We start from the raw sequence: 27,773 nt of genomic DNA on the forward strand, positions 1-27,773 counted from the left end.
ATTGAACTTCTTGGTTATTTAACTTTATCTTTTACTTTTTGTGGTTAGACAGCATTTACAACTGTTAACCTATTAAAATAATTTTTAACATATAAAAATTCGTTGCTTAGACATACGCGTAGGCCAAAAATGGATGTGCATAATAGATTCATGGTTTTTATTCCTATTTAAGATCGTTCCGTTTTATTCAAAATAATTAAACAGTTCATTAAAAGCAACTTACTTATACATATTTCCGTATTTATGTAAAATATTTTAATAGAGACACTGTTTGAAAAAATACTATTTTATAGCTAGTTCTATATAAGTTTTTACGGAGAGTTTTACTTTTGGGTAGGGGTAGGGTAGGGTGAGAGTAGGGACGGGTAGGGAATAAGTGCACAAAAGTCAAAACGGAGTTTGACCAGGTCCGTTAGTTTTCATTAAAATTGCAATGATTATATAATGATTTATTTATTTTGCTATCATCCGCGAAAAGTCGACGAACCCATGCGACAACGTCACCCAGGTCCGGCAAAATACTCTCTACGTACGTTTCACCCCGAAACCGGAGCATCCTCAGGAGATGTTGACTCTACAACGTGCAATTGCAAAGTTGCACGTTGTAGAGTCACGTTTCGCGGACGATAGCAAAATAAATAAATCATTATATAATCATGATGAACTTCCGCAAAGTAACGCCTGCTTCTATCCAATATTTAAAATTGCAATGTACTAACGTCATACGGGCTGTAATGAATTTATCCTCGGAAAGACCGAGTAACCAATACCCCAACAGATCGTCATGATCACACAACGGTTATACATGTATTCAAACGCACTGTCAAATTAATTTTTTAACGTGGGATATCGTTGGGTAGATCTTTTAGTACATTATGATAAAAGTGCGGTAAGTTGAAAATTATAGCCGATGCGATATTGTAGCTCGAGCCAAAGGCGAGAGCTATAGTAAGGAAGCAGAGGCTGTAATTATCAAAGCGCACGTATGTCATACGTTTTATAACACATTTGCGAGGAAACACACTTTAAACACACTTCCTGAAAATTAATTTGCATCTTTGCCTGTTTTCCACATTATGACATTTTGATACGCTTTCATTTTTGCACAGATAACAAAGTGCGCACACCAGCGATTGTTTTTTTTTAGACAAATGCACCAAAAACAGCCAATATTACTAATAAAGTAAATTAATATTGTTGTTTCTGATAAATAGTTGACATTTATTGTTAAAATTATTAAAATTAATGAATTAAATGTTTTTCTTTATTTTATCTCACAAAGTTATTCATAAAATGTTGAGCACTTTTTTGACATAAAAACTCTTTGCCAAGATTTAAAAAAGTACCGTTCGTTTTTGATGATGAATATTTTATATTACATTACGGCATATGTGCATTTTACTTTACATTACGGCACATGCGCGTAATGTGTTACTGCAAACATGAGCGAATGTGTTATAAAAAATATTTTGAGTCTGGAAACACTATTTTTCGATGTAGGGATCCGTTTGTAAAATATTAACGCACTTACAGTGCAATTTATTGTTAAAGTCAAGTGTCCCCCCTTCTACCACCTAAACGTTTCTTTAAGGATACGTTAAAGGATTGCTATAACAGCGAGACAATAATTGCTCTAAAAAGAGTTATAGTTGACCAACTTAACAAACGTAATTGGAACTCGAAAATTGCATACTAATTCCGTTGTTAATTCAATAAAGTTGTTGGTTAGATAACTCAGAGTCTGTTGAAACTAGAAAGCTGAAATTCCCATGAGTATATAATAATCACGTTTATAAAATGGTAAAAAGAAAATTTGATATTTTTTTTTACCTTCCCTACATGTAAATTGAGGATGACTTTTTTGTCGTGTATCCCATAGTATGTATCGCTATGGGTATTTTTACTACAAAATGGATTAAAGTACTCATTTAATCTACGGAACCTACACTGCGCGTGGCCCGACACGCACTTGGCCGGTTTTATTTTATTGTTTGTAGCTAGCTAATTAATGTCAGTTACACATAATTTATTCTCATTTGCATACGTTTTTTTTATTAAAAAAAAACGTAAACAATTATTTTATTTATAACACTGATAATACGGAGCAGGTATTTTATCCAGAGCTATATAAGCGACTGCAAAGTTCATTAATGAACGTCACCAGAGAACACATTTTGATAGTGTTTTTGCATCTGAAATAGTTGAATTCAAGTAAGTAATACTAAGTAAAATAACTTGTCACTTCACTAAATTTTGTATCTACATTTTTGTGTATGTTTATTTTTGACATAAGTTTCCCAAATAACTATCAGGGAATTATTATTGATCGATACTGATGCCAAAAATGCAAACAGTTGAGTGTTAATGTATTCTAATGGGATCTCTTAAAACTACACTCAAGGTCACAAGTCCTGGGACCAGCTCGAGGTGTTTCCTCTACCACAAAATGATCGCCGCTACCTGCCACGTCATACTAGGCAATTTGTGCCATTTTCACATAACTAAACAAAATGAAGTATAGTTTATATTTAATAACGTCGAGTAACAAGAAAATACACGTTCCAGCGTCATTCTTAGTGGAATGCCTAATTAATATCTCAGAGATACTCTATATTTCAGCGTAGTGCGCTGTGTTGCCATTCTGACGGCTCGTGCGAGCTAATTCCCTTTGTTTCACTCGGGAGCCGCAGTTGCACTTCATTCACGAATTTAATACCATTAGAAACGAGAACAGTCATACACATTCAAATGTGCTATTATTCTCAACATTTCAGCTTGTCTACCCACTCGTACTTGACGACTGCGTTATACATTTTATGCAAAACATTACAAATGACGTTTTTGTACTTTGTAATAGTTATTCGTAGTATAAATTCGTGTAGAAATAGTTAAGTATTCTCATATTTTTCTTCTATGTAATGCTCGCATCATTCATCATTATCAATCCACTAGCTGACGCCGCGCGGTTTTACCCGCATAGTTCCCGTTTCCGAAGGAATACGAGGGTAGTTAAAATATAGCCTAGATATAGAATTTTTCAAATCGGACCAGTAGCTCCTCAGTTTAGCGCGTTCAATCAATCAAACAAACAAACAAACTCTTCAGCTTTATAATATTAGTATAGATATTCGTCTCACTGTTGAGCTCGAGTCTCCTCTCAGAAAGAGTTAGGCTAATTGCCCACCACGCTGGCCCAATACGTTACGTACGATGTTTTCCTTCAACGTTTGAGACACGTTATATTTGATTTCTTAAAATGCACACAACTGAAAAGTTGGAGATGCATGCCCCGGACCGGATTCGAACCTACGCCCTACCGGAATCGGAGGCAGAGGTCATATCCACTGCGTTATCACGGCTCATATTTAGCATTATTAATATTGTAATGTAACCTAATCAATACAATAATCAATAATCAACTGATTCAGTTCTAAATCACAAAGTGATTCAGAAATGGATGATCATCATCTTCATCGTATCAGCCGATGGACGTCCACTGCAGGACATAGGCCTTCTGTAGGGACTTGATTCTGAGCCGCCTGCATCCAGCGAATCCCTGCGACTTGCTTGATGTCGTCAGTCTACCTGGTGGGGGGTCGACCAACAATGCGCTTTCTAGAGCGGGGTCGCACCAGCACCATGGTGGATCGAAAATGTACGAGTTGTGTGTTGGTATTAGTGTATTATTTTTCTGTTTCACCTACTTCTAAAAATATTACTTCATGTTTTCGTTAGTTTACATGATTTAACACTGTGTGAGCTTTATTATCGTTTTTTAGGATTCCATATCCGTACCTAAAAAGAAAAAAAAAGCGGAACCCTTAAAGAATCACTTTGTTAGTCAATCCTTATCTTAGGAACGCGTAGAGATATAGGGTTGAAGTTAACCTACCTACTCAGGTCTATCAAACCATGTTCATCATCATTATCAAACCATGTTCGGCTCACTGCTGAGCTCGAGTCTCCTCTCAGTAGAATACGGGTTGGGCCAATAGTCCACCACGCTGGTCCAATGCGGATTGGCAGACTTCACACACGATGAGAATTAAGAAAATTCTCTGGTGTGCAGGTTTCCTCACGATGTTTTTCCTTCACCGTTTCAGATACGTAATAATTAATTTCTTAAAATGCACACAATTGAAATATTGGAGGTGCATGCCCCGGAGCGGATTCGATCCCACACCGTCCAGAATCGGAGGCAGAGGTCATATCCTCTAGGCTATCCATAATATTTTTATAGATATAATATAGAGTAGATATCGGAGGCAGAGGTCATTTCCACTGGGCTATCACGGATCTCTTGTGTCGTCAACAATTTAAGAAAACCTAAGAAAGGATTATCATATTATGCATGTAAACAGTTAAATAGTAACGTCGTCAGATAAAATAGGTTATCAGAATTGTTAATGGTTTATTTTATCACTTCTTGCCTGTTCCCCTTACTGAATACTCGTGATTCTACATTCACCAACAATTTTTTTTTTAATTGATTTTATTGTCAGTCTTGGTTTTTTTTTAAATTGTAGTTTTATTCACATTTGGAAAAGAAAGTTATGTGTGGTTGGTTATTGAACGCTTAAAAGTAATATTACTATTTCAAGTAAGTACATTATAACTCACTTATATGATAAAAACAAATATACAGAATGTTAGATTCCAGGATTTATTTTATTTTTTTTTCTAATATTGGAATTTTTTTTAGATATCTATGTTATTGAATAATATACCTAAGTAAATTTATACTAATATTATAAAGCTGAAGAGTTTGTTTGATTGAACGTGCTAATTTCAGTAACTACTGATCAGGTTTGAAAAATTATTTCAGTGTTAGATAGCCCATTTATCGTGCAAGGCTATAGGCTATATATTATACCCGTATTCCTACGGGAACGGAAACCACGCGGGTGAAACCGCGCGGCGTCAGCTAGTTATAAATAAAATTGACACACTCTCACAGTGTACGTCTGTGATTTCAAAATAACTGTGTTTCCTCGGTTGCTTCTAGTTATTTACACTATAAAACACAAACGTTTGTTTTTCAAATTGTTTGTCTGTTTGTCCGGGCTAATCTCTGTAACGACTCGTCTGATACTGAGACACTTTCTGTAATATATCGCAGGTTAGTGTGCAACATATACACTACTATTTATCCCGGAATATTAATAGTTTCCGCGGTTTGTGTGATAAACCATATTTCAAGCGATCGAAGTCGCGGGCGTCCGCTAGTTGTACATTATATATCCGCAGACAAAATACAAAAGGTCTCCAATGTTAATTATGCAGTCGTAAACAACATAATAAAAGATTACATTCTAACAACTATCTATTTACTTAACATTTAATAATAATTAGGTAAGTATTACTACTATTGGTATTATTTACCGTTTATATTCGAGGCCTGCAACTTTGTCAACCGCAGAAAATCTTTGATCCCATTTCAATGCTAAACTAAATAGGTAGGCGTATACGTAAAAAATGCACATAAGTATAATAAAATAAAATTAAGAGAAAAAGTATCATTACTTAAAAAAAAAGAGTTTAAAAAACCAAAAACCACCATTCTAAGTCGGCATAGTTGACGTACAACTGCAGAACCCTTTCAAAATTCAAAATTAATTTATTTCAAGTACGCTCAGTTAACAAGCAATTTTGACACGTCAGTTGACTATTTTTAAAGATTCTACCACCGGTTCAGAAGGCAGGTTCTGCTAAGAAGAAACCGGCAAGAAACTCAACAGTTGCTCTTTAAAAAAAAAATCATACAATGTTATAATTTACAATTGATGACAACTGTATAAAAGGAATGTATGACGTGAACCTCTCAACAACCGTTTTCCAAAACACCTTTCCTCCTGAAGATGATACTTGCCGATGTCCTATTTACAGGGGTAGGTCTCTGTGGAATGTACTCTGTCTTCTTTCAAACTCGGTTAGGGTAACCATAATGTGGTCACCGCTAATTATAATGCGGACTATATACCTTCATTTTAACTACGCAGTTTTAACTGTACCTACAGTTATATCTAATCGAAAATCATTAGAAAGAACTGAACAGTTAATACTGTACAATTCTCAGTTTTGGCTACACACGGGCAATTTGAATAGAGATCCTATATGACTCACTTTTGACTGATGAGTTCGGCCGTGGCTAGTTAGCTAGCGTTCCGGCACGATGTCGTGTAGAAACCGAAAAGGGGTGTGGATTTTCAACCTCCTCCGAAAAATAAGTATATAACTAAGTAAATTACCTTAGTACTTACTATTTACACGTGGATGTCGAAACAAATTATATTACATGTACTGCACAATATGCACAAGTAAGTATTTTACTATAATGGCATAAATGTACACGAAATTGCAATTAACGTGAAGTATAAATCTCTTACATTTAACATTCATTTAACTACACTATCATAGTTAACATTTAATTATAGGTGTGGATTTTCATCCTCCTTCTAACAAGTTAGCCCGCTTCCATCTTAGATTGCATCATCATTTACTATCAGGTGAGATTGTAGTCAGGAGCTAACTTGTAAAGAATAAAAAAGAAATCAATACAAATTAAGTATTTAAAGTTATTTTGTTATTAGGCTACTTTTTATCCGGCTATTTTAACAGGAATGGGATCTACCTCGAAACTGGTTTGAATATACTAATAATGCCGTATAGTACTGAGTATACGGTATAATAACAGCTATACCGGTATATTGCATATTCGGAGGGATGATGACAGTTTTTTAAATTGTATATACATTAAGAGTATGCTAATAGTAAAGCAATTTTGTAAAAGTAACAGGATATCTGCGATCATTACTTTCGGAGCTACAGGGATTTAAAGAGTCAGATTTGCATCGCTGCCGCGGATCCCTGAAAAACGCTCCATACAAAATGACACGAACTAGTGACGTCGGTGGCTCGCTGATCGTTAGATTTGTATGGGCGTTCAAACAAAATCACTAATATCTTTGTTATTTGTTTATTACGTTTATGTTTATAGTTCGTTTATTGAAAAATGTCACATTTAATGTAAGGAAGCTAAAACTGTATGAATTTTTATCTAATTACGATTTAAAAAAAAAATTATAGATTTTGAAATTTTATAATCTTATTTATTTTGCAAATATCCAAACATTCTTTGCTTTTTTGTATAAATTAGTTAACATTGACCTTATATACCCAAATGTATCATAAAAACAATTTATTCAAACCTAGTCATCATCCCCATTATCCCAGAAATTTCATAGAAGTGGTCACCTTACATGCTTGTCGCTACGTCCGCCGGGACGGCATCCGCAGTTGCGATGGGAATCGAATCAATTTGTCGAAGCAACATTGAGCGTGTTCGATCTTCCTCGCGCTACAATCCGAGTTTCAATCTCATAACACGGGCCCTTATCTCACAGAAGAATCGCGCGTCTGACCTTTGGTGTCGACATGCTGACCTCTATGTATGTACAGTTACAATGATAGTGATACACGGCAATGTGATTAGATATTTTATATTTTTTGAATATGTTTAATATTCGGTTTTAAATTGAAAAACCAATCAAAACATGAAAATAGCTAATAATGCACGGTTTAGTTCCGTGTACTATAATCCAAAGAAATCGTAGAAATGACAGTAGATCAGCATAATTTAAAATGATGTATTTTTTTTTTTTTTTACAAGTTACCGACATAACAACGAAATGATTGCCAATAACACTGAGATAATTATTGCGCGTGTGTTGGTCGTACGTAAAGTTAACAACCTAACTGAGGGTTCATCCACATACCTAATCTTTTATTCTTTACGAGTTAGCCCTTGACTACAATCTCACCTGATGGTAAGTGATGATGCAATCTAAGATGGAAGCGGGCTAACTTGTTAGGAGTAGGATAAAATCCAAACTCCTTTCGGTTTCTACACGACATCGTACCGGAATGCTAAATCGCTTGGCGATACGTCTTTGTCGGTAGGGTGGTAACTAGCCACGGCCGAAGCCTCCCACCAGCCAAATGTAAAATGATGTATACTTTGTACGGTGAATTAATTTTTGCTATCATTATTTTGCTAAAAGTCTAAAAAACAGAGTCCAAAAATTATGAATTTGTTCAATTTAAGATTGTGTGTATGCACTTACATAGATGATAACTGAAAAATATCTACTCGCACTGAATGTTTTTTTTTTAATTACATTAAACACGTGGCATAAATTGTAGTTTAACATACAAAATGTCTTTCTTTATAACAATACCAGCTGACGTCGCGCGGTTTCACCCGCGTGGTTACCGTTCCCGTGGGTATATGGATAATATATAGCCTATAGCCTTCCTCGATAAATGGGCTATCTAACACTGAAAGAATTTTTCAAAATGGATCTGTAGTTCTTGAGATTATCGCGTTCAATCGAAAAAACTCTTCAGCTTTATAATATTAGTATAGATTTTTATTTTTATATTGGTCTTTTTACACAAAGAAAAATTAAAAAGTACTTCTACACCTAGTTGCTTAAAAGCTTTCCCACTAACAATAACAATTGTGATGAAAAAAATATTATAAAACATAATTATTAATAATAATATAATTTCCATAACATGAGTATAATAAAGTTCGAAGAGTGACTAAAACGGCCGAAGCTTTACAGCGACCGAGCCCCGGGTCACTTCACACTTGCCAAATGTGCCGTCCGATAGTGCCAGAACACTGTAGCGAAACAACCACTCTATTAGCAGTAAATCTAAACATTAACCCGCATTTCGGAAGCAAAACTTCATAGATACCTCCACACTGCGAACTTCGTATCGGTTTTCTAGATTTAAATAAAACAGGACAGATGCGACTCAGACTCTCCCAGCGAGGATTCTTTTTTTTTCATGTTGAGTAAGAGCTGATAGCTCCCTGCGGAACCACTACGGGGGGGGGGAGGGGGACGGCTATCTAAGGGCGTGTCCTATGAGACTCGGGCCTCGGCTTAGAGGGCCATTCGAGAGGGTGCAACCGTGACCTGAGTGAATCAGTCCGGATGCCCCCGAAATCGTGAATTAGAAAACCCACGTCCGGGTGGTTAGATATCGGGGACCTCGTTTTCGCGGGGAAGACGCTATGTAGCTTGTGATTGTGTTTTTTTGATTGTGATTGTGTTGCGAGGTTTCCGTAGGTACATATATATGGTCATTATAATAGTTCAGGAATCGAATTGCGCAGTTTTTGCGGAGCTTTTCCCGAAATTCAGCTTCAAACTCTTGCCCTTGCAAAAACACTGGAGTTTGGACACGCCATTAAGATTTCATTACAAATGCATAGTTTTGAGATTTTTTCTTGTACTTGTACTTTTGAGGTCAACGGCAAGTACCCTATAGGTTAGATTCCATTGAGTGTTTCCATATGTTTTTTTTTTCTGAATAAACGGCTGTATCTTTTTTTCCCATAAACATAGAAGTTTGATTTTTTTTCACAACTTAAGGTACCATAGAATTTTCATAAATTCAAATTTATTTTCTTTCAATTAAGCTTTACTTAAAATCGAAAACTTAAATTTAAAGTTACAAGGATTCCAAAGCGCCGGTCCGATATGAGCCCACAACAAACTCAGTCAAGGTTAATTTTTTTTTTGTTTACTACCATTTTACAAACTTACTTATCTAGAACTAAGTTCTATGTACTTAGTTCTACATAAGTAAGTTTGTAAAATAGTAATAAACAAAAAAAACACATAAACATAAACAAAAAAAGCAAAATAAACCTCACTCAATATAAAAACAACAAACATATCCAGAAACACTGGCACATAACTAACCTTTAATACTTTGTATAACTAAATGTAATGTTTCTTGCAAATAAATGAAAAAAAAACAAAAAATTTCTTCATTCGGGAGCTATGGTGCCACAGACACCATAGCATCCAGCGGCTTCCTGCAACCCGCTTGATGTCTTCGGTCCACCTAGTGTGGGGTCGACCAACACTGCGCTTTCCCGTGCGGGGTCGCCATTTCAGCACCCCCAACGTCCATTTGGGACCCCAACGTCCATCGGCTCGGAACTATGTGGCCTGCCCATTGCCACTTCAGCTTCAGCTTCAGCAGTTTACCAACAAGCACATTAAAAATGAGGGTATAAATTGTCATTTCACACCTAATAACAGTTATAATTAACTTGTACTTAAAATAATGAAAATAAATTTGATTAATAAGCTTAGAACAATTAGATATGGTTAATATATTTTATATAATATTTTATTAACCAGAAATGAGTGATCGAATCAGAAATGAGGAAATCCGCAGAAGAACCAAAGTCACCGACATAGCTCAACGAGTTGTAAAGCTGAAGTGGCAATGGGCGGGGTCATAGTTCGAAGAGCCGATGGACGTTGAGGTCCCAAAGTGCTGGAATGGCGACCCCGCACTAGTAAGCGCAGTGTTGGCCGACCCTCCACAAGGTGGACTGACGACATCAAGCGAGTCGCTGGGATTCGCTGGATGCAGGCGGCTCAGTATCGTGATGTTTGGAAGTCCCTACGAAAGACCTATGTCCTGCAGTGGACGTCCATCGGCTGATATGATAATGATGATTTTATTAACAAACCATACATAATTTAAAATAAATAAGTTATGAAATGGCATGCGTTTTCTACCTTCATGTCTAATTTCTTTGTTGGTAAACAGTACTCATTAAAAAGCTGTAGTATAGGTACAATAGTCCAACACAATGTGATTGAACTTAGGACTTAAGGCTCCTGAACTAAAGAGCTGTTAAGGCCTGGCATTAAAACTAAGTAGTTGTTAAACCGTGGTAAGTCGCGGTGATAGTAGCGGAGCAGGCGCGGCTGGCAAGCGATGCACTCCGCAAACGGATTGCACTTGCCAAATGTCCCGCCCGATAGCGCCAGTACATTGCAGCGGAACAACCACACTATTAGCACTAAATTCAAACATTAACCCGATTTTAGTAAACAAACTCGAGGGTAGCTTGTAAAATATCTTATTTCAGATATCAGTTTTAGTTGAAATGCTGGTAGGTCACAATAGAGATGATGACAGTTTTTTAAATTGTATAAAACTTAAGAGTATACTAATAGCAAAGCAATTTTGTAAAAGTAACAGGGTATCTGCGATCATTACTTTCGGAGCTACAGGGATTTAAAGGGTCAGATTTGCGGCGTTGCCGCGGATCCCTGAAAACGCTCCATACAAAATGGCACGATTTTGTGACGTCTTTGGCTCGCTGATCGTTAGCTTTGTATGGGCGTTCAAACAAAATTACTAATATCTTTGTTATTTGTGCGTTTATGTTTATAGTTTATTTATTGAAAAATGTCACATTTAATGTAAGGAAGCTAAAACTGTATGAATTTTCATCTAATTAGATTTTGAAATTTTATAATCTTATTTATTTTGCAAATATCCAGACAATCTTTGCTTTTTATGTATAAAATAGTTAACATTGACCTTATTTACCCGAATGTATCATAAAAATCAATATATTCAAACCTAGTCATCATCCCCATTAGGTTCAACGTAGAGATGGTCTTGTAGGGTACTACTAGCTAGCTAACTAACTAGCTAACTAGCCACGGCCGAAGCGTAGGTACCATCAGATGAGACGTGTGCATATTGTTAGCGCCGCATAACAACGATTTACTGTACGGTCGGCTTCAGTGCGCTCGTGGTGTTCGAGGCGTCCATATCTCTTGTTGTGTAATTCTTTATGGGTTACTTGGGATAGGCGGGGAGAGTGACTTGAGTGGAAAAGGAGCGTTTGTTAACGGTCAAAGGTACCTTTAACCCTACTCACATCGTCCATAAGTACGTGACTTCACTCAAGGTCATTCTCTGCCATTTTAGGGTCTTATTTTGGTTACAGTTTGATTTGTTAATTAAGTAGTTCTGACAAGTGTTGTGAATCATAACGTGTGTCGACATTAGTTTTCTTATTTTTGTAATCACTTTTGAGTCCTATAATAATATATATTTGGAAAATGTAAAATCCTATACCGACTTGAGCTGAATTGAATCCAGGACTTATCTATCTGTTATATACAAACACTTTCTGAACACACAACTCGACATTATAGACAATATTATTTGTGTAAATAACTTTCGTTGTTAACTATGCGACTAAATGAAATTAAGACATTTGTTTCCTAAGACCTCAGTTTCGACGTGCTAGTGGCTTATATTAAAAAATAAAAAATCTTTGTGGTCGATATCTTTTTTTAAATTATTCTTTATAAGTTAGCCCTTGACTACAATCTCACCTGACGGTAAGTGATGATGCAGTTTAAGATGAAAGCGGGCTAACTTGTTAGGAGGAGGATGAAAAGTTTCTACACGGCATCGTACCGGAACGCTAAATCGCTTGGCGGTACGTCTTTGCCGGTAGGGTGGTAACTAGCCACGGCCGAAGCCTCCCACCAGCCAAAATCTAATGTTCATAACCCTTTACTTTACAGAGGCCTAAAGATGCTCGCTACAAAAATATTAGTACCGGCGCCGAAGATAGAAGAACGCAAGATAACAGAACTTTTGTTGTGCGGCCCAGGCCCTTGTAACATTTGGCCTTCTGTGACCGAAGCTCTCACCAAGCCCATTGTATCACCAATATGTGATGAGTACTACAATGTGAGTTCTATTAAAATAATATAAAAACTATACTAGTATTATACAGGGTGCTCGGGAGTATTTCTCATAACTCTAGGGTTATATATATTCTTTAACAAAAATTAATTCAAAATGTTCAAGGAACATGTGTTCTAAAAGTATTATTACTTTTGTAAATAGATCTTAACATGTGTCCCTTAAACACGTTCTTATAATAATGACGTATTTATATTTTAAAATGCAACGTTGTCGCTTTTTACATTGTAGTGTTTGCACACACTCTCTGAGTGATCGGTTGATCACTCGGGTTATCACATCTAGCTGGTTGAACACTGTATCTACTTATTACCTCGTGGTACTCCCCCTCGACGAAAGATCATCCACGCAGACCCTCACGGGTCTCGGGTGCGACCCCGCACTAGTAAGCGCAGTGTTAGCCGACCCCCCACCAGGTGAAGTGACGACATCAAGCAAGTCGCAGGGATTCGCTGGATGCAGGTGGCTCAGTATCGTGATGTTTTGAAGTCCCTACAAAAGGCCTATGTCCTGCAGTGGACGTCCATCGGCTGATATGATGATGATGATGAGATTTTGCCTAAAGATATAATTCTAGGTATCTTTCTATATTTGTCAAAATTGTTTTCGTACCTAATTTTCTACACGAAAACTAGTTCAATTTTAATTTTCACAAAAATACCGACACTCTTGATGAATTGGAATCCGAAAGTTGTTTTATTAATTGAGTAAACGTCCAGTTTAAAATAAATTGAATCAGTATAACTACATTTTCCCAGCACTGATTTACGGCTCGCGCGAGCAAATATGGGAAGCATTCATTTCCTTTGTTGCATTTTTAAGAGTTCAGTAGTATTTAACAGTAAAATAACATTTTTAAGTAGTTTAAAACCTTTAACTTCTTTCAAAAACATTATCGGGCCTTGCAATAAACAACATAAACCTTACTTTGCTTTTTTACGAATATAATATTCCGAAATAGTTTTTTATGAAAACGTCTAGATATTAAGTTGTAATTAATAGATTGAAATTAAAAATAAAATTACGTATAAAATAATTTTATCGCAGGAAAAAAATACTAAATATTCGCAAATTTCGGAATGTTTCTTTTATCAAAATTGCTCACTACCTTAATCTATATTAAATATTTTAATTTAGGCGATGGTATACCTAGATCGGCTTAATTTTTTTTGTTCTAATGTAGGTGCGATTTAGAGAATATATTATTACAATGAAAAACACTCCACAATCCACACCCGTTTCGGTTCCGTACCGAAACGTACCGAATCGTACCGAAAATGAATCGCTTGACGGTACGTCTTTGCCGATAGGGTGGTAACTAGCCACGGCCGTAGCCTCCCACCAGCCAGACCTGGACCAATTAGACCTGGACTTGTAAATCCACCGCGCATACCACTGCGCCACGGATACAGAACAGACAACGCTAAAAGCTATGGCCACGGAGGCCGTCAATATTTACTCTCATTTATTTATTTCTCCTTTTTTAAATTTTTAACAATGTTATTATACATAGGTACAAAATATACAAAACACTATTAAAAACTTATAAAAAAACATATTTATATTATTACATTTATTTTTCTAGGCAATGGAAGACATCCGCCTCAGTCTCAACTACCTATTCCAAACAAAGTCCAAGTTGGTGCTTGCAATAAGCGGTTCCGGACACTCTGGTATGGAAACCGTCATCACAAACTGCGTCGCTCCAACTGAGACTATGCTGATAGCGACCAGGGGCATTTGGGATGAGCGAGCGTTGAACATTGCCCAAAGATACAGTGAGTCTGATTTACATCGTCATCATCACATCAGCCGATGGATGTCCACTGCAGGACATACCAATCAATCAATCAATATTGATTTATTTCAAAAAAGGCTTAGTTTACAAGTTCTTTCGAAACGTCAGGTAATAATATTATACTTAAGATAATGGTGATAATAATTAGTCGAAAACTTAAAATTAAAGTTACGAAGGTTCCAAAAGGGAGTAGAGTTGCCGGTTGTGTAAATGAACTCTAACACTGAATGAAAATATTATAAATTGTTTCTTGTCTAATAACACCTAGGGTATTTTTTATTATTTGCATGATTTTTTAAACCACGTTTATATATATAAAAATCATATTGATATCGCGGTTTCGATATAAATATGCAAAAGATAATATTATAATAGGGAAGATTTACGAAAATATTGACCTAAAATCAACTGTTAAAATAAATGAAATTCAAAAATTCGAATATTTTTTTCTCCTAATTTTACATTCCGGACAAATTTTATTCAATGGCACAGAAAACATATGTAAAAGTATTTTTTTGTTTGCTTAATCAATCAATCAATCAATTTATTTATTTGCAGATACATGCATTATATATACAGGTGGTCGGTAGATGTAGATAGTAAATGTATCTTGCCAATTTGTATTAAGTATTTAATGATTCAAATGACAATTTCACCATTTAAAATTTACATCTTTACAATAATTTTATAAGTAAACATTAATAATATTACGAACGACGAACGATAATGAACGGCCGATGCACGTCGCGCAGCGTGTGCAAAAACTCGCTTGTTTACGTCACCCCCAGGGTACCGCGACCATGCACCTGTACGTTTGAGCCAGGCCTGTCAATAGCAAGTTAGTCTTTGACTACAAGCGCACCCAGCGAACATAAAAAACGCTACAGCTTACGCTTTGTGAGCACATATGTTATGTCACGAAGCAGTAAAGAAGGAAGCGGGCTTATAAAAGAAGTATTTACGAGATTCTACCCATACCTCTGACGATTTCTACGCGGCATCGTACCAGAACGCTAAATCGCTGGGTAGTATGTTTTCGCCAATAAGGTGGTAACTAGCCACGGCCTACGACCACCAGACCAGTACCGATTTATAAAAATATAATATCCTTAACTTACCTGAGCAGGGAATAGGACCAAGGACCTCTCTGTTGAGAAGCACAATACTACCAACTGCACCAGAGAGGTAGTAAAAATCTAACGGACGAGTAAACTATAATATATGATGATATATAATATTCTGACGGCATTCGTGGCGCAGTGGTATGATGGTATCTTCGATAGTTTTACAAGACGGAGGACCTGAGTTCGATCCCCAGCTGGGCCGATTGAGGTTTTCTTAATTGGTCCAAGTCTAGTTCGTGGGAGGCTTCGGCCGTAGCTAGTTACCACCCTACGTAGCTTGTTACACTAGTGTAGAAACCGAAAGGTATGTGGATTTTCATCCTCCTCCTAACAAGTTAGCCCGTTGCTATCTTAGATTGCATCATCACACACCAGCAGGTGAGATTGTAGTCAAGGGCTGTAAATAATGAAAAAGAAACTAATACAATATTCTCGATACTTGATTTCAGATATCAACGCAATACCGTATCGCATACCGCTCGACTCCACGTTCGACTTTGAGAATATCGAGACACAGCTGAAGAAATGGAGGCCGACAGCTCTTTTTATAACCCACGGGGATTCCTCGACCGGCACCGTGCAGAAACTAGAAGGCCTTGGGGAGTTGTGTCACAAGTAAGTGATTTTTCATTCCTTCACGTTTCTCTACAGTATATTACGAATTATTATGGGCCAGAGCTGGGAAAGCTCAGTGGATACGACCTCTGCCTCCGATTCCGGAGGGTGCGAATCCGGCCCGGAACATGCACCTCCAACTTTTCAGTTGTGTGCATTTTAAATGTCACGTGTCTCAAACGGTGAAGGAAAACATCGTGAGGAAACCTGCACACCAGAGAATTTCTTAATTCTCTGCGTGTGTGAAGTCTGCCAATCCGCATTGGGCCAACGTGGTGGACTATTGGCCTAACCCCTCTCATTCTGAGAGGAGACTCGAGCTCAGCATTGAGCCGTCTATGGGTTGATAACGACGATTATGGGCCATTGAAGTGTTACATGAACTTTGCATTTTTTAGAGGACGCAATTTTTTTTGAGACGTGTGAGGTGTCAATAGAAGCTTAACCTCAAGTTTTTGGGATCAGCATTTTGGTCGGGACCTCACACAAATTGATTGATTGAAATTGATTTTACCCCTAAGGTATTTAAATCCTTCAACGTGGAAGAATTCCCTCCTGTAAAAGCATATGCCATAAAAAACAACACTTGTAAAATGTAGCAACTCTCGCAATTCTGTCCGTAATTAAGGGATCTTCTGTTTTCTGTTTCAAAATTCAGGCTTTTGATTTCATCCACAACGAAGTTACAGGGGGTCGAAAATGGCTTGAGTTGCTTCGAGAAAAGTATAGTACGGCCGTGCCCCCTTTTTTTTTTGCTCGATTTCAAAGCAATCCATTGCAATTCTCCTAACACAGGGGTAGCGTGCGCTGTAAGTGAGAATACTGACATTTTATAACATGCAAACTTTTGCAATATCACCATTACTTCATAGTGTTCATGTCATATTACCCACATTACTTAGTTAGGTACGTAATAAAACACGAGCTTATCTGCAATTTTAATTGGATATAATATTAAGGGGAATATATAGGCTACGGCCTTGAGGGTAGGTTTTTTGCTTTATCGAATTTTTTTAAAGAAAATGCAAGAATACTAAATGAATAGAATAAAAGCTACTGGATAAAAGTGGTCTAAGATCTGGCATAAGAAATATACCCGCTAGGTGACTAGCGGAACTGGTCAAGCTTCTCTTTCACTTATATGTGCATTTCTGCCCTACCCTTACCGTACCCTACCTCTACCCTACCTCTACCCTACCCCTACCTTACCCCTACCCTACCCCTACCCTACCCTACCCCTACCCTACCCTACCCCTACCCTACCCCAACCCTACCCCTACCCCTACCTACCCCAATCTAACGTGACCCTGCCCCTACCCTTAAGATATATATAATAAAATTGGCTCTTAAACGTTTGTATGGGAAATAGAAAAGGGTTGTTTTTAGGGTTTTCTTGGCAATTATTCAAATTTTTCTCACCTTTTAAACCTCCACAAACATTTCAAGACCAAAATAAAATAAATCCGTTCAGCTGTTCTCGAGTTTTAGCGAGACTAACGAACAGAAATTCATTTTTATATATATAGATAGATAGATGAGAAATAAATGATAATAAATGATGATGTGTAAAAAGTTTTTACTTTAGTAACATTTTCACGATTAGGCATCGGTATGCCCTTAACGTAAAACGCGAAACAAGAACAGTAAATGTCACTGGAATATAAAAAGATTATTCTACAGTAACAAGAGTTCTTGTTAGTAAAAAGTGTCACGCTTCTGTTGATTTAAGACTAGTGGAGTCGAGAACGCTAGCGTGATAAGCGCTACCTATTGTTCGTTAGGCGACTTTTGTTACTCGATAGCGGGTAAAAGCAATCAAACAGAAATAGTGAACTTTTTTCATGCGACTTCAATAAACCTTCATTACATGAACATCATTTTTTACTTTTTTTAAATGTTTGAGCTACGGCGATACTCCAATGTGGAGTAGTTTTTTTTTATTATAGTTTTACAGATGTTTATGAAGCGAAAACTTGCTAAATGACTAAAAGAAAACCGGCCAAATGCGTTTCCATAGGGTTCCATAGATTACGGACGGCCGAACTGACAGACGGACAATAGACATGGTGATATTATAAGGGTTCCTTGTAGGCAACCGAACCCTAAACAACGATAATATTTGTTTATTTAACCACACTGTGGTGATCTAAAGGCAGTTTCAATACTTATTTATATTATGTATCATATAAATTAGGTACCTATTTGAATAGCCCACTACATCACTCGAAGGTATTTGGACTCTTAGACCTTCCACGATGCTGCAGTAGAGATTGGCGGGTAGAAGCGAAGTTACGAAGTTACCCCTGTAGCCACGTGGCACGTCGATTCTCTTTCTAAGACCTTAAACGCTTCGAAAACTAGAAAAATGTATGGTAGGTTACGTGATCTTGATCACGTAACCTATCGATAGCAAATGTTATTCCCATACATTTTTCTAGTTTTCGAAGCGTTTGCGATTGTAGAAAGAGAATCGACTTGCCACTTAGCTACATGGCTGTAATCTACCGCGCGTTTCTACGATTATTATTAGTCGCGTTTTAGGTGCAAATTAGGGCAAATGGCGGAGCGGACTGAAATGCTTAATCTTACCGATTTTTTCACGCATATATCCACCTAAGCCGCGTTATACTCTGTTAATGTGTATTATGTGCTGTCTACAACTTTATCTACCTTCTTTTGCTACATGAATAATATGTTTGCTTAAATAAAACATATTATTTGTAAATAAATTAGTTTTCAAAATTAAATTATTAAAAATAGTTAAATACATTTTTCTACTGCAATTTTTTTTACTTTACTTTGCTAACCCACATAAATATTGTGTGTAAGCATTAAAGTTTCATATCATTATGTAAATAAAGGTTATATGTGAACACACGTAGATTAAATTGCCGTGCGCGGTTGCACGCTAAGTTTGCCGATACGAACATGGCTCTAAAATGTTTATTTTTAATCTACAACGGCCATTAGTTAGGCAAACAGAAGCTTATCCTCCGCTTTAATTGGACGTTTATTATATTAGACGCGACACTAGAGTAATAAAAGAATTAAAAAATATAAAAGTTTCCCCGAAAGTGATGCTTTTGTTAGTGAAAAAAGTGTCAAGAGCAATATGATTTAAAGCTAGTAGCACGAACGCTGGCGTGACAAGTTTCAGTATTGTTTGTTTGGCGTCTTTTGTTTCTTTGTAACAGAGAGTCAATTAAAAGTAAAAGCATTTTTAGGGTTCCGTCAACAATGCATATTTGCGCTCCATACGTCCGCAGTTTATCTTGGAGACATAGTACAAGATAGATATAATTTGACATGAATTAAAAGCACATTAAGTACGCCTTATAATAAATTTATAATTTTTCCTATAGGGTGTGAGGAAAAATTTATATTGCTATGCTATTCTGCCACATTTGAAGTATTGCTGTTTCTTTGTGAATTTTGTTATATATCGTATTACAGACCTGCGATTTAATGGATAGAGAGATAGAACAGATTAAAGGTTATATATCACTTGGAATTACAAAAATATAATTGCATATTTATTTTAACTTTTAAATTGAGAAAGACGATATTCTAAAGAACTGGGTGTTCATTTTATGTTATTCTTTTAAAAATCCAAAATGTCGAACACCAAGGGTAAAGAAGAGCTAATTTACTTATGAACAAAATAAAAGAATGCACATTGAGTTACTATGTACTACGTAATAGAGAAGCTGTTCCAGACAATAATCATGTCGCAAACTGAAATATTTGCGGCAGCGCTAAATATTATAATTAAGTCTACCCATACTATTAAGACATGCAGCGCTAGATCGCTTATTTATGGTTTCCTTGCGACCAAAACGTCGAAAGCACCATGAAGCGCTATGTTTTGCTCAACATAGTGAGCTAGCAAGAAACTATCAAGTGCGACGATATCGCCGCAGTTCAGAGGTGTGTTTACCTATAGCGCAAGGGGGTGCGTCGCACCCGGGCGCCGCGTTCTCTGGGGCGCCCGAGCGCCACTATTTTGTTTGCGTATTAAACTTTTTTTTTTAAGTTGTTTTCAGTTATTTTTGTTTTGTTAACCTTTACATACATAAAGTTCATTTTATCCGTGTAACATAACTTACATTTATCTTCCCAAAGTAAAACTCAAAGTTCCAAAAATTTACTACCTATGAGACTCAATAGTATACCCATCTAATTGGTTACAGACAAATTTTTGAAATTTACTTTTGAAAATAGGCGACTACAAAGGAATTAGTAACACAGATAGCTGTGACACTAGGGGGCTCTAGGTGATAATTGCACCCGGGCGCTACGTTAGCTAGAGACGCCTCTACCGCAGTTGAACGGAACGGAAGTAGTGATGAGTGGTGTCAGCTCTAGTACATAGTAACTCAATGACAATTCATAAACTAAATTATGGCCGAGAATTTTCAAGTGTAAACTCGACGTTAACTGTATAAAGCTAAAATTCAGTTGAAAAACTATTTTATTCGAGCTGGAAATAACGAAAGACTGAACAAAATAATTAACGTTTAAAAATATTCCTTGTTGATTTTTCTTTTGATCCAGAAAACTTTATGTTGTTTAATTAGTGATAGAATACCTGCGTTGGGCTTTTTTTTCATGAAAAACATAAATTCTTATTTTACTTTTGAAAAATGAGAATTTTATATGATGAAAACGTTTCGTTTTCAATTACGAAAAATTGTCGTGTAGTTTTGAACATACAGATACAAAACATTAAAGGACGTTCGAACATGTACCGATATATAGTGTAGGTAGGTACAGATTTTTTTTTTATTTATTCATTACAAGTTAGCCCTTGACTACAATCTCACCTGATGGTAAGTGATGATGCAGTCTAAGATGGACGCGGGCTAACTTGTTAGGAGGATGATGAAAATCCACACCCCTTTCTTGAAAAGTATAAGGCTAATTTTAAGCATATAAGTACATGAGTACGTATCAAGTTGAATAAAAATTAACGTATCAAATTAATATAATCTAATACATTTCAAACTCGTCGTTATCAACCCATATACGGCTCACTGCTGATCCCGAGTCTCCTCTCAGAATGAGAGGGGTTAGGCCAATAGTCCACCACGCTGGCCCAATGCGGATTGGCAGACTTCACACACGCAGAGAATTAAGAAATTCTCTGGTAACCAGGTTTCCTCACGATATTTTCCTTCACCGCTTGATACACGTGATATTTAATTTCTTAAAATGGACCGGATTCGAACCCACACTCTCCGGAATCGGAGGCAGAGGTCATATCCACTGGGCTATCAGACCATAAACTTAGGTTAACTTACTACATAACTAAACTTAATTTGATATGCCACTACTATATCTTGATAGCAAATGTAACACAAATTTATACAGGTTCATTTTATTAAAGTATTTAATATCCGTTTCATAACAGAATTACACTGAATTACGTTAAGGAGGATGCGAACTTTAGTAGAAAAACTAAGTATCTCGAGCACGAGCGAGAAAGAGGAGCCTGAAGAATCTAATTAAATCTTCTATCTCTATCGCTCGTAGCTCGTTTTTTCCCACAGCTAAATCTCGGAGTGCTGGAATGTTTCCAAGTTGGAAATTTTCTTAATTGTTTTAATTATATCTTCTTGAGAAGTTTACAATTAACATTCGTCAAAATATAGTAAGCCGGACATTTGGTAAATGTTAAGAGGCTAAAGTGGCAATAGGCAGAAAATAAGGTAGTCGGCATAAAATTGATTCATTTTGCTCTATACACAATAAGGTTTCCATTAGACACTGTTTTGATCAGATAGTAATAAATAAATAATTAATGAATATTGTATTGTAGAAAAATGTTTGAGGGCAATAATTATTTTGCTATTAAGGTGACCTGATTTAAAAAAAATGTGCTGTAAAAAATGTATTGATCTGAAGTGGACCATCATTTTAAAAACTTGTAAATACACTTATCGAGGTTTTTAAATTGGTATAACATTTTTGTCTACATTTTGTAGTTACAAAGTTGCTGAAGTGTAGGGGAAATGCTGAATTTGCAACACAGGAAAAAAACATTCACAACTTTTTACTAACTATATTTTTTCTACCATTTGCGTTTTATCCAATAATAACGGGACACCCTGTATAGTACGTATTAAACACGATTTTGTTACTCTTTTCCAGGTACGGTGCACTCCTAATAGTGGACACGGTAGTGTCAATAGGCGGAGTGCCGTTTTTAATGGACGAGTGGGGGGTGGACGCCGTGTATGCGTCCACACAAAAAGCTCTGAGCGGACCTGCCGGTATATCGCCCGTTGCATTCAGCGAGAGGGCCCAGTAAGTGGTTTAACGCCTTTTGGCCCTTTGAAGCCTTGCCATTCTTCAAATGAATATGTGGTGTACCTCAAAAAGTATTTAATCACAGTTATAATTAGTGTGAATGTCTATGAAGGTGTTTTGATGTTACGTGTAATGACAAACTTTTAAAGTCATCAAAATCCACATTTAAATTACAGAATACTCGTATTGATGTCATTTTTAAGTTTAAGTATATTTATTTACAACAACCACTCACTATTGAGAACCCGTCGCCTTTCAGAATTCAGCTAATATTCAACCACGCTGGCGCTGCGGATTCTTCACACACGTAGAGAATTAAGTAGATTCTTCGGTATACCGAAGAAACATCTTCACAACGTCATTCATCGTTTGAGACACGTGATATTTAAATTCTTAAAATGCGATAACTGAAAAGTTGGAGGTGCCCTGGAACGGGCTGAAAGGGCTGAAGGTCATAACTAATGGGCTATTACGGCTTAATGCCATTCATATTTGACGACCTCCGTGGCGCATTGGTATGCGCGGTGGATTTACAAGACGGAGGTCCTGGGTTCCTGGACCGATTGAGATTTTCTTAATTGGTTCAAGTCTGGATGGTGGGAGGCTTCGGCACTACCGACAAAGACATACCGCCAAGCGATTTAGCGTTCCGGTACGATGTCGTGTAGAAACCGAAAGGGATGTGGATTTTCGTCTTCCCCCTAACAAGTTAGCCCGCTTCTATCTTAGATTGCATCATCACTTACCATCAGGTGAGATTGCAGTCAAGGGCTAACTTGTATAGAATAAAAAAAAAATATGTCACTATGGTGATTAAATATGTGTTTTGCCGACCTCCTTGGCGCACATGGTAGTGCCATGGCCAGTTGACACCCTAGCAGCAAAAACGAGCCGCCATACGATTTAGCGTTTCAGTAAGATGCATAAGTGATAATAGGTAGAAAGCGTTAGCTTTAGCTTTCCATTTTGTGGGTAGAATGAACTTGTACCCCATCCATGTCAGCACGCTTCCATCAGAATGTATTGACTTCAGATCAGCAGGGTTATCTCCGGGTACTCGGTGTACCATTCAAATAGTTAGACACTACATCGTTTTTCATCATATTTTCATTTATGCAATCATCTAACATCGTATTTTCAACGAAATAACTTTTTTGTGCAAAGAATCAGCCTGGCTGTCCAGCGCGGATTTGTATAGTTATTAGGATAAGTTAGCTTAAGTTCCATATTGTATTCTTTCTCAATAAAAAAAAATTTAAAAAAAAAGTTATTTTCTTAAATTAAATCTTTAAAAACCGTTATTTACGTAGTAATCGTTGAAATAATCTTGTTAGATGACAGTAAAACCAAAAAAATCACCGCCGCTTGATTTAAAATGATGTAGTCAACATTATTTCGTTGATATAGGTAACTATGCCAGATGATCATAATTACGAAAATACGATTAAAAACGGTGTAGTGGCTTATTATTTAAATAATACACCGAGTTACATAAGCCTGTCGGTGACATCGCCTACGAGTAATTTGTCATTTAAAAAAAAACCATTTTTTTTCATATATCTCAGAGATCTCAGCCGAAACCACGAAATTGTGAGTTCTTTGTATGTAAAAGCTATATTTAGTACTTACTTTCCTAATCCTAATTAAGGTACATAATACCTATGTTATTTTGCTGTCCACAGAGAGAAGATTAACAACCGCAAACACCAACCACCATTTTACTTCGACGTGAAGCTGTTGGCACAACAGTGGAACTGCTACGGGAATACGCGAGCGTTAGTATAATGTTAACTTACCCTCATATCTCATACTAACCTTTTCATTGATTTCTGCAATGATATTAAAATACTGTTAGATGTGTTGATAGGTCATGAAAAATGAGGCGCTCAAAAGAGGAAATTTCCACATCTCAATGTTAGTTGTGGTCAACAACGAACGTTATTTTAACAATTATTACCTAAATATCGTCTAATGTCGTGTTGTATGTTCCGGAAGTGTAAAAATTATACGACAAATAAATAATGGAATTAAAGACAAAATTGTACATGTGCGCGCTCAGTGTAGTGTGTCTTATAGTATTAGTTATTCGGATCACTTTTTGCGGTGATTTTCTAGGGACGTAGGTAACCGATCTATGGTATAAAATTATCATTGTACGCCCTACCAATTTAAAATCGCCGCTGTTTTAGTTAGTAAATAGTAGCGATGCTATGTCCAACGTTGTCGGGTATGTACCTTTACTTCTCCTTGGAGTATAGGTATATTCTTTGGATATCGAGTCTCGAGATATCTAGTAAAAAATAAAACATATTGTAGACCAATAGCAGTGAAATCGAAAATACAATAATAAACATAATATGTAGGCTTTGTTACACACTAATAATTTAGCTTTCCATTGGTAAGCGTTTTCCAAAATCGGCCCAGTAGTTTCGGAGGCGAACAAACATAAAGAACAGTTGATACATTTATACCATTTTTTCCTACGGCATCTTACAGAATCTCACTTCGCGACAGCAAAGGGTGAGTGAGTAGCCACGGGTAATGTATATAACCAGACCAGCGCCGAAATACTAAAAAGCACTCACCTAGAGAATCATAATCTAACAATAATCGTAGAAATAACAACATTCCATTACGACATTTTTTATACTCTCATATTTATTTTACGTTTAAATTTAATAATGCTTATAAAATACAAAACACTATTATTTTATAAGAAAAATCTACCCTTATTGATGCGGGGCTTTCGCCCACGGTAGGTACTGCTTTCTGTATCCGACTAATCCAACAGTCAAGTGAAAGCTTCAGGTGTTGGTAGAATTTTTTCGTAAGCCCACATTCGCAGGATAGTTTTTTAACAGACGTTAAAAAGTTCAAATATAGTATGAAGTTAAATGAACGCCCAAAATTGAAAATTCAACACGCACGCCATTGGCGAAGGCACATACTAATCACTGGACTAATGATGCAGGCAGATTAGTATAATAATCATTAATCCGTAATTAACAAAATATAACCACAAATTCCAGCAAATTAACCTTTATTTCTATATACTATTGGTTGAAGAGCCTCCAATAACTTAACATATCTCATGATACTTCAAGCCGTAATAAAATGGGGTAGGTTTTTTTTTGTTCGTTACAAGTTAGAACTACAATCTACACTACAATCTCACCTAGTGGTAAGTGATTAAGCAATCTAAGATGAAAGCGGGCTAACTTTTAGCAGGAGGATGAATTTCCACACCCCTTTCGGTTTCTACCCGACATCGTACCGGAACGCTAACCTGTTCGGCAGTACGTCTTTGTCAGTCTGACTATTGCAAGCTCTCGGGGCCTTCTAAGAAATTGTTTTTAAATAATTCAATAATTTCACAGATATCACCACACATTGTCTGCCCCTATGATATGGGCTCTGAGACAGTGTTTAAAAGAAATAAACAAAAGAACTCTGCCGGTATTCTGGAAGACACATCATGATGTCACCAAGCACTTCCACAAACGTCTGCAGCAATATGGCTTCAAATTCCTAGTGCCGAAGGTTGAAGATCGTTTGGCGACAGTCACAACAGTTGTTCTGCCCCGCGGTTATGATTATACTACCTTCGTCAGACATATGAGAGAAAAGTAAGTACTTATCCTATCATTATCTTCTTATATTGACTTAGTGAGGTCAGTCTGTCTGTTACCTAAATACATGAACTGGAACACTGAATTCAATTTAAGCTATGGTTTATACCGGAAACCATTTATTTAAATTTAATGTTAAGCTAGCCGTTTACTGCGTTCAGACATGATGACGATGTCATACAGTCTGAGATGGAGGCTGGCTTACGTAGAAGTTCATTCTACCCACATATCTTGCGGTTTATTTACCGCATCGTACCGGAACGTGACTAGCATTCCTACCACCATACCAGACCTGAAACAATTTATCAAATATAAAATCCTTAACTAATCTGAGCTGGGAATGGAACCTAGGACCCTCCCTCTCTGTTAAGAATAGTTGGTACTACCAACTGCGCCTGAGAGGTAGTCATGATTATTTTTACATTTTTTTCTCGTTGTATTCATGTTTTTTCTTCTTTTTATATTAACGCAAATTCATATAACGTTATTTTTAATTTTTTTACCTTTTAATTTTGAAAATATTAAATGACGACCTACCCTTTGTGCATAATGTGGCTACCTTTAAGTTTCTTTATATATATTTTTTTATTCTATACAATTTAGCCCTTGACTACAGTCTCATCTGATGGTAAGAATGCAATCTAAGGTGGAAGCGGGCTAACTTGTAGCGCTGTAGTAGGATAAAAATCCACACACCTTTTGGTTTCTACACGACATCGTACCGGAACGCTAAATCGCTAAATAAAAAACAAGACCTCCGTCTTGTAAATCCACCGCGCATACCACTGCGCCACGGAGGCCGTCAAGTAAAATTTTATGTTTTGTATTACCGTGGTTTTTAAGACAATTTAGTTCCATTTACATATGATTTTGTTTGTGGTCCAAATAAATAAAGCTGTTGAGCTTACCCGGTTAAGTTATTTACTATTACTTTTCAGTTACAACATTTTAATATTCGGCGGCTTGGGCCCAACAGCAGGCAAGGCGCTCAGAATAGGCATCATGGGAGTCAACGCTACTATAGAAGTGGCAGATGCTGTTGCTGAAGCTATGGCTGGCACATTGAAGGCTCTTACGAAATCTTCCCTCTGAAACTAAACGTAACCATAAGTTAAGAATTAATATTATGCTACGCTCCTATTATTTAAAAATCCATTTCCTACTAATTAAAAATATTTTCAAACAATTATTTATTAATTATTCATGTCAGTCACAAGAGGGATAAAAACAGGGATTTGATCAAGACTGTTCAGTGTTCATTCTTATATTTAATTAAGACTAAGTGTTTATCTTGCAAAAAGAATTATAAAATATTTTAAATTGAATTTTAATATTCTCTACGGATTCGTCGAATCTCTTAGGCCTCCTACACACGCTCAATAATATTGTTATTAAAGTTAGTTTTTTTAAGTCTTACCTCCATTAGCGTTTTATTACCGAGGACGACCTACATCACTTTAGATAACCTCACATTATTTTATTGTGAATTATTAGAATTATTTAATCTTTATTAGATATTAAAACACAATTATTCATCTAAGTTTGATATTATTTAAATGTCTGTTTACCAATGTAACTGTTCTAGCAAGTAAATCCTATTTCATTAAGTTTATTAATAAAATCAACTGATAATAACAATATTATAGCCTGTTTTTTTGTACTGCAATCTCATCTAGTGTTAAC

The 27,773-nt window shown here is 36.5% G+C and overlaps 1 protein-coding gene across 2 annotated transcripts; it reads left to right on the forward strand.

Moving 5' to 3' along the window:
* Nucleotides 1–2,104: 2,104 nt before the first annotated feature.
* Nucleotides 2,105–27,630, forward strand: LOC112056693 (alanine--glyoxylate aminotransferase). Of its 2 annotated transcripts, none has more exons than XM_052885397.1 (8): nt 2,105–2,211; nt 12,432–12,600; nt 14,201–14,393; nt 15,987–16,152; nt 22,303–22,458; nt 24,144–24,236; nt 25,839–26,087; nt 27,029–27,630. In XM_052885397.1, exons 2-8 carry the CDS (start codon nt 12,442–12,444, stop codon nt 27,180–27,182), a joined length of 1,170 nt encoding a protein of 389 aa, XP_052741357.1. In that variant the 5' UTR covers nt 2,105–2,211; nt 12,432–12,441; the 3' UTR covers nt 27,183–27,630. The 2 variants fall into 2 exon arrangements, with proteins under 2 accessions (XP_052741357.1, XP_052741356.1); XM_052885396.1 differs by lacking the exon at nt 2,105–2,211 and adding an exon at nt 4,444–4,600 and having other exon boundaries at nt 27,029–27,628.
* Nucleotides 27,631–27,773: the final 143 nt, after the last annotated feature.

Source organism: Bicyclus anynana, chromosome 14 (assembly GCF_947172395.1).
Source record: "Bicyclus anynana chromosome 14, ilBicAnyn1.1, whole genome shotgun sequence".
NCBI classification, from domain to species: Eukaryota; Metazoa; Arthropoda; class Insecta; order Lepidoptera; family Nymphalidae; genus Bicyclus; species Bicyclus anynana.